The sequence below is a fragment of the Sinocyclocheilus rhinocerous genome, unplaced genomic scaffold, assembly GCF_001515625.1.
Source record: "Sinocyclocheilus rhinocerous isolate Xijiao unplaced genomic scaffold, SAMN03320098_v1.1 scaffold3364, whole genome shotgun sequence".
NCBI lineage: Eukaryota > Metazoa > Chordata > Actinopteri > Cypriniformes > Cyprinidae > Sinocyclocheilus > Sinocyclocheilus rhinocerous.
Window position 1 is genome coordinate 17,959 of NW_015634491.1, and position 8,644 is coordinate 26,602.

At 39.0% G+C, this 8,644-nt stretch overlaps 1 protein-coding gene across 3 annotated transcripts in view; it reads left to right on the plus strand.

Moving 5' to 3' along the window:
• slc35d1b (solute carrier family 35 member D1b) overlaps window positions 1-5,131 on the plus strand; it is a 14,560-nt gene extending 9,429 nt beyond the window's left edge. For 2 of the 3 annotated variants that reach the window (XM_016559616.1, XM_016559617.1), the window contains exons 7-13: window positions 2,274-2,376; window positions 2,808-2,900; window positions 3,064-3,131; window positions 3,285-3,363; window positions 3,445-3,527; window positions 4,434-4,486; window positions 4,653-5,131. In XM_016559616.1, the coding sequence (XP_016415102.1) occupies window positions 2,274-2,376; window positions 2,808-2,900; window positions 3,064-3,131; window positions 3,285-3,363; window positions 3,445-3,527; window positions 4,434-4,486; window positions 4,653-4,663 (490 nt within the window). In that variant the 3' untranslated portion in view covers window positions 4,664-5,131. The remainder of the gene's footprint in view (window positions 1-2,273; window positions 2,377-2,807; window positions 2,901-3,063; window positions 3,132-3,284; window positions 3,364-3,444; window positions 3,528-4,433; window positions 4,487-4,652) is intronic. The other variant, XM_016559618.1, reaches the window with a different exon arrangement.
• Window positions 5,132-8,644: the final 3,513 nt, after the last annotated feature.

Here is an 8,644-nt window from a genome sequence, read left to right on the forward strand (position 1 = left end):
TGGTGGAGTAGACTCATTTAGACCAATATAATAATTTGGTTTTAGCCAGGTTTCAGTCAAGCAGAGTACATCAAATCTATTATCTGTGATCATTTCATTTACAATAACTGCTTTTGGTGCGAGTGATCTAATGTTTAGGACCCAAACTTTAAAAATGTTTTTTTGTTCAGTTATTTTGCAATTTTCTGGTTTAATCACGATCAGATTTTTTCTAGATCCTGCATTAAATTTATATTTTGACCTCACTATTCGGGGAACAGAAACTTTTTTTTTTTTTTTTTAACTACAAACTTTAAGCTTTTTAAACTGCTTTCCCAAGCAAACATGAAGTTTGTCTTGATTAACATTTTAATCAAATTATTCTTCTGAGACAAAATTTTCTAAATGCTGCTACTCCCAGAGCTTTCACGCTATAAATACCAAACTCGGCACAGATCTTCAGACTGTACTGACTCGGGTTGCTGGATCTTTTCTAACTGATCGAATTTACGGTTTTCCTTTAAATGACGATCAAATCTTCCAAAAATTCCATAGACTTAAAGGGATAGTTCACCTTCAGTTGCTGGTCCCCATTGACTTGCATATTCCATACTATGGAAGTTAATGGGGACTAGCAACTGAAGATGAACTATCCCTTTAAGGACCGTTCACGCCAAGGACGATCATAACTATAAAGATAACTATATTAGCGTCCACACCAGCAGACACTATCGTCTGTTTATTCCAAGCGCACACTCGTCTGCCGCTTTAAATTCTCGAGCTCATTATAGCAGGATTGATTCTGATTGGCTGTCAGTGTTTTTATTGTTCATCAGCTGGAAAATATCGTTCTGAAAGTGATTCCAACGATATAATTTCTCTGTGCCTTTATTGTTATAGCTATGGTGTGGACTCTGCTATTCTTTAATATTGAGAACGATTAGAACTATATCTTTATCGTTATCTTTATAGTTATCGTCATTGGTGTGAACAGGCCTTTACACTGGCGAAATGTTCAAATGAGCCAAGACTACGCAAACTCCAACTGTCAAAAATTTAAATTGAAACACCCTGAAGCCAATTAAACTCATAAGCTTAAACTGTTGGCATTGATGCTTGGCTACAAAACAACCACTGGCTCTGCACCCCTTTACTTAAGTTCACTACTTCAGACTTATGTGCCCTCCAGAAGCTTGAGTTCTGCAAGTCAACGGTGCATTATAGCGCCATCCCAAAGAGGCACAAAATGGGTTCTGTCAGTGCTTTGGCAAAGTAACACTTTTTTTTTTTTTTTGCCATGCAATAAAGCTAAGTTCAAAGGCCAATTTAAAATATCGGTACAGTAAAAAGTGCACAAAATGAATATTTTGTTATGGCAGTATTTGTGGCAGTCGAGAAATCATGCTGCGAAATTGGTCCAAAAGGTGTGCATTTTTGTGCCGATGCATTGTTAAAGGATCAAACTTTAAACGACAACAAAACAATTAAGATATATATATATATATATAAAGACAAAAAGTACTCATTGATAATATATTAACATGTATCCAAATCCAAATGTAATACAATTTATTTGGGTGGGGGTGGGGGCACCAATTTGGATTTTGCCTAAGGCGTCAAAATGGCTAGAAATGGCCCTGGATTGCTTCTATTGTCCTCATTTGTAAATCACTTTATAGTGTGATAAAAGTGTCTACTAAAATTAAATGTAAATGAAAGCTTCTATTCTATCTATTATTTTTTAATCTTTCTAATCTAGCTAATATTTCTATTTGGCGAAGTTATATGGACATGTACTGCGGTCAAGACCTGCCTGGAACTACTTTAGTCGTGTGTTTCCCTGTAAATAATTGCACACCTTAGAATGTTCGTCAACCAATCAGATTCAAGCATTCAACAGCCCCGTAGTATAATTAGGAATTATATTAGTTACTTATCTATTTTGTCGCGAGTGCAGTGCACTTACGGAAAGAGCCCGCCCATACACTACTCTGATTGGCTTTGATTTTGATTGGCAAATTGTCTGTCTGTCTGTCTATCTATCTATCTATCTATCTATCTATCTATCGTCTGTCTGTCTGTCTGTCTGTCAGACTGCATGACCTTAAGATCTTCAACTTTAAGCTTTTCTAACTACTAATTCAAACTTCAGAATTTTAAAACTTCTTGAAACTTTATTGTCAGGCTTTCTCAAGCTGACATCAAAGTTTTGTGTGACTATTTTATCTAGTTTTCTCTACTTTTTTTTTTTTTTATCTATCTTCAATTAATTTGCCTTCATTTGACTTTCACAGTACGGATTTAGCTTTTGACATCTACGGATATGTGTTCATTACACTTAACAACATTCTGACTGCTGCTAATGGGGCTTATATGAAACAAAAACTGGACTCCAAGGTAATTTAACTCATAAACCTGGTTTATGCTTGACACATCCACACAAGTGCAAGAGTGTGTGCACCAAAGGTCCTGTTGTCTTTGTTTCACATACCTGCAAATGTGCCAGGTTTCATCAGCATGCACAGTTTTGCACACAAGCCTTCAAATCCAAAAGCTTAATTAGTTGTTCCTTTTTAGAAAAAGTTTGGTCCACTGCCTTTTTGTATAAAACATTTAGACACAAGAGTTTCATTAGTAAAAAAGAAAAATGGTTTCTGTACATTTTGTCACCTTTAGTTTTTACTTGCTGCTTCTTGCCAGCTTCACTTGGTGTTTAGGCTCATGTATGAGCTAAGCTGAAAGCAGATTTTAACAGAGACCTGCTAACCAGACCTGCTTGTTTTAACCCATATTTAGTTTAAAGATGTTTTTTTCTCTCTGCATTTCAGGAGCTGGAAAAATATGGGCTGCTCTATTACAATGCTTTATTCATGATTATTCCCACTATGATTTTAGCATACTTAACTGGAGACATTAAGAAGGTAAGAATTTTAATAAAAAATATGACACTAAATGTTTTGAAAAAATTAAGAACAGATGGAAAATTAAATCTGAATTTTGATTGACTTTACATAAATTAAAATGTACATTTGATAAAATAATAAATGTACATTTTATAAAATAAATTCTCTTGTGAATTTTCAGGCTTTGGAGTATGATGATTGGGCTGACATTTTCTTTGTGATTCAGTTTGTGTTATCATGTGTCATGGGGTGAGCCTGATATTTTCAATCTTTTTCTGTACTTAAGCTTAAGTTTCTTAAGACTACTTAAAGGTGAATTGTGTAAATTTTTGAGATGTTAAAAATTCATATTCTTTTTTTCTCTTGTTCTAATGATTATAATATCATTGGTTATTTTGGCAGGTTTATACTCATGTACTCAATTATGTTATGCACCCATTATAACTCTGCTTTGACGACTACCATTGTCGGCTGTATCAAGGTCGGTAATTAACATTAAATCAAATTAAATTAAATTAAATCAATTAAGACTTTACTTTGTTTCCTTTAACCAACCCAACAGAATATCTTAGTGACATACATCGGGATGGTGTTTGGTGGAGATTATATCTTTACTTGGGTGAATTTTATCGGCCTAAACATCAGGTAAAAAGGTCCATTTTAAAATGACAGTGAAGATAGCCCACATTACTGGGACATTCTTAGTAAAAGACTGTAAAAGAAACCATAAAATGTGATGTCATTTACTCATCATGTCAGAATTATCAAGGTGCAGACAAATGTGGATTTTCTCAGAAAACACAAGAATTTAGAAGAAAAACATTAGAGTACTGAAATGTAAATAAAATCAAAATTTAGGTAGAATTAAAAAAGTTCTGTATAACCAAGCGACAACCTTCCCGTCTCTCTCTTGAAACCAACACGGAAGTGACTTAAACTGCAATTCATCGACTGGCCGCTAGAGACTGGCTCCAAAAAGGAGTCATTCCCATAGGCCTCCCATGTTAAAATGCCCAACTTTACAGCAGAAAATTTTTTTTTTTACAACCTGGTACAAAAAGTTGTTTTGGTCTAGCTAATTTTGTCCTTCATGACAACTATGAGGGGGGTGAATTTTTTTATAACTCATCTGTTTAAATTCTATTAAGCTTTAAAGTTCTGCATAATTAAAAGCGTGGCCACTTAAGTGACAGGTGGATTGCCGCTGCTGTCACCACCGTCGAGCTAGGGCGTGGTTTCAGCAACCAGTCACCTCAGCTTCACCCACGTCCTGCCTCTTTGCCCATTTCCGATTATCCGAGATTGACACGCTGCCAAGATGGCGACGGCCGGCTCCGCCTACTTTAGGCTTCAAAAATGCTCTTCAGAAACCTACGGGTGACGTCACGGACACTACGTCCATGTTTTTATACAGTCTATGTGTATAACCCACTCGTTAAAAAAAAAAGTGGTCACTTTTTTGTGTTTCCTGAGAATGGCCATGAACATTTCTTTGATATTTCCTTCAGCTGTTCTATAAATATAGCTTTTCTTAACTTTTTCCCCGTATAGCATTGCTGGCAGTCTTGTGTACTCGCACATCACTTTCACTAAGGAACAAAAAAGTAAGCGCAATACAAAAATGTGGATTTTGTAAATCAAAATTAGGATCTTTTCAAATGCATCTCAAAACCTCCATGTCATGGATTCATTTCCTATCATTTCCTTTCTTTTATTGAATAAGATAAAGTGCATTTCAGATGACATGTGAAGTCTTGTGTCTTTTAACAGAAAAATATTGATGGAACAAGCTTAAAGTGTCGATAAAACCTATGGGAGTCAAGAACACAGTCAGCAGGGTGTGCACACAGTCTCATTTCACAACACCTTGAGTGCAACAGAGACCAGCAATTTTCTCAGCAACCTTGTTTTTGTTGAGATATGATATGAGAAGATATGATTTAATTTAATTTGATGTTGGATAGATGAGAAATTATTTCCTTTGCTATGGTATGAAATCAGTATTATCCTTTTGTCTTTGTCAATTGTAAAGTCCTCAACCTTAGTAGTTCAAGGTGGACTGTTCAATTTCCATTTTTATTTTTTAATTGAGGTATGAATCAAAATAAAAATTTTTTATTTATTATTATTATTATTAATATTATTATTTGTGTGTGTGTGGTAATTAACATGATACAAATTATGATACAACATGTGATGCTGTTGAAACTGGAATAAGTGTATGAACAACCTAAATAACTTTGAATGGCTATATGCAATAAATAAATAAAATACAATAAATAAATAATATAAATAAACTTTTGCATAAATTGATTTTCACTCATGTTTTTCACTGTTTCGTTATTTTCACAAAGCACAATTCTGTGTGAAGGATCTAAGGATCCTCAAACTGTGTGTTTTGCTTCAGGAAAGCAATCATACAATTGTGTTGTGTTTTAGTTACTTTCATTTATTCTTCATTCACTTGTTCATATAATCATTTTATTATTCCATTCAATCATATAATCATTTATAATAATCATCATAACCATTTATATACTCATTTCATTGATGTATTCATTGATTAGTCATTTTTATTGTTTTTTTTATATATAATTTTTTCCATTGTTTAGTCCTATGGCTGTGTGTTTCAAGGGCTGTATGTCTTCATGAATAAGAGATAAGAGGGAATGCTCATTGAAATTCAAGGTTTATGGCCAGTTGTGAAGCATTTTGGTATAACACTGGTTGTTGGATTTGTGCTGGTCAGACAAAGTCTGAGCATTGAAACGTACACAATTAAGATTATTCAATAAACTCTTGTTTTTTTATCATCATCACTTTGTCTCTTGCTTCTGCTCTTCACTGGCTTTTCTCAGTCAACTTCTTGGCTGATAGAAGATTGTTAATACAGTTTTGGGTACCGGACAAACACTGGTTTTGGGTACCAGCCAAGACTTGCTGTTAACAGGTTTTGGGTATTAGACAATGTTGCTGACTAGTTGTTCTGTTACCGGACAAAACAGATCTTTTTTGACAGGATTTTTGGAAAGATTTTTTACTTTGTGGGAAAAGTTTGAACAAAACTTGAGGATGTTTGTTTTTAGTGTGTAAAGAGCACATCACTAAAAGTAGGGTAAATAACTGAAACACCTTTTTAAAGGGTTTTGTAACGGAGCCGACGAGAGGAGAGGCGTGCGGATCCATATGCAAGCTTTTATTAATAAACATGGTCAAAAAACATAGGCTGGGTCGAACAACAGCAAACAGGTATGGCACAGGCAAGGCAAAAGAGCAATCCAAAACGGGCTTGAGTCAGACGACAGCGAACGTTATCCAGAGGGCTTGACGAGAGGTAATCCGTAAACGTGAGCAATAGTCCAGGCGAGGGGCAAACACAGTCCGAAACGGCAAGGCAAAAGGGCCAAATCCAAGAATCAGAAATCAGGAAACACAACGAGACTAGACTAAGACTAGAACTAGGAACTGAGACTAGGAACTAAGACAGGGAAATGGCTCTGTAAAGTGCTATCACTTGGAGACCAATAAACGCAGACAATACTCTGTGTTGAATGGTGGTGTGAGACTGATTTATATAGTGTGTGTTATTGGTAGCAGCTGTGTGTGATTGGTTTCAGGTGAGCTTGTGATTAGTGCAATGTAGTCCAGGGTGATGTGTAACAGTCTGTGTAGTGTGAGAGTCCATGTGGAGAGCGGGTGACCTCTGGTGGCGAGTGAACAGAAGTTTTTTAGACCGGATTCGTAACAGAGCCCCCCCCCCAAGGAGCGGCTTCCAGACGCTTCCAACACAATGCAATCCAGGAGGGCAGTGGAGCGGAGGCAGAACAGGTGGAGGGACGGAGTGCCAGGCCCAGATGGAAGTGGAGAGACCGTGGACTTAGGCAGAGCAGGAAGGAAGCCAGGGCGGAGCAGAGAACCAGGATGGAGCCGGCGAAGCAGATGGAGCTGAAGACCACCACAGCAGAGCAGACGGGTCTGAAGGTCCCCACGGCAGAGCAGAAGACCACCAGGTAGGAGCAGAAGACCTCCACGGTGGAGCAGAAGACCACCAGAGCAAGACAGAAGACCACCAGGCCGGAGCAGGAGACCACCACGGAGGAGCAGACGAAGCAGAAGACCACCAGGTCGGAGCAGAAGACCTCCACGGCGGAGTAGAAGACCACCAGAGTAGAACAGAAAGCCTCCATGGCGGAGCAGAAGACCACCAGGGCGGAACAGATGGAGCCAGGACCCATGGCAGAGACTGGGACCTAGGGAAAACTGAGACACAAAAGACAGACAGTGCATCTATGGCATCAAAGACTGAGGCAGGGAAGGCAAAAAGTCCATCCATAGTTTCCCTGGAGACAACCGAACAGGCAGACAGTTCATAAACAAGCTCACTGGCTGAAACTGGACAGACAGACAGTTCAAAAACAACTGCATTGGCTGGAATTGGATGGACAGAATGTTCAAACTCAAGCTCATTGTTTGAAACTGAACAGACAGATGGCTCAGAATCAGACTCATTAGTTGCAACCAGACAGACAGATTGTTCAAAATTCTTTTTTAATTTTTTTATAAACAAAAAACAAACAAACACTAGATTATAATTTTTTCTATTCTATCTACTTGTTTTTCTTTGTGTATGTGTGTGTAATGGCCCCTATGGCCATAACAGGGTTAACAGAGCAGGGAAAAGGTGCATTTAAGGCCTCGGTCATAACCGACTGGGCTGAGAGCTCCCAGGGAAATCCCTTGGCTGAATCGGGGCAAGCCTCCGCCTTGGGAGGTTGTGCAGCATACGCCGCCACCTCTGGAGAAGCTGCAGAGCGCGCCTTCGCCTCGGGGGAACACAGCAGCGAGCGCCACTGCCTCAGGAGGATCTGCAGCGTCAGCCGCCACCTCTGGAGACATCATAGTGGGCGCCGCCGTTTTTAGAGCTTCAGTGGTGGTGTATGCAGCCCAAATACACCATAAGGCGATTCCCAATGTGGGAAGCGCTACAGACAGGGGAATCAGTTCAGGAACAGAAAGGTCTGAGAGCGCTGGTTTAGGGATACCAGCTGCACTGTTGCCGCCATTTTGTGAGCGTGCTCTAGTGCGGCCGCCATTACACGAGTGAGTGCGGGGTCGCGTTCCTCCGCGACACCCACAGTGAATAGAGAGCCAACAGTCAACAAAGCATAATCCAAAAATTGTCTGAGTGACGAACACGGACCCTCGTGTCTAAGCTTAGACTGAAGAGGTTGGTTGATTCCATCACAGAAAAACTATCAAAATAATGTCTGGTAACTTTGAATAGTGAGAGATGGTTAATAAAAACTCTCGAATATAGCTCTCCAGTGATCGTGTGCCTTGTTTAAGGGTTACTAGTAATCTTGTAGTGTCCATACCTAGCCATTGTCCATTTCCATTGGAAAAGCTGCTGAATCCTTGTGTGGCCGAGTATTCTGTAATGGAGCCGACAAGATGAGAGGCGTGCGGATCCATATGCAAGCTTTTACTAATAAACATGGTCAAAAAACACAGGCAGGGTCGAACAACAGCAAACAGGTATGGCACAGGCAAGACAAAAGAGCAATCCAAAACGGGCTTGAGTCAGTCTGAACATTATCCAGAGGGCTTGACAAGAGAGGTAATCCGTAAACGTGAGCAATAGTCCAGGCGAGGGGCAAACACAGTCCGAAACGGCAAGGCAAAAGGTACAAGAATCAGAAACCAGGAAATCAGGAAACACAACGAGACTAGACTAAGACTAGAACTAGGAACTGAGACTAGGA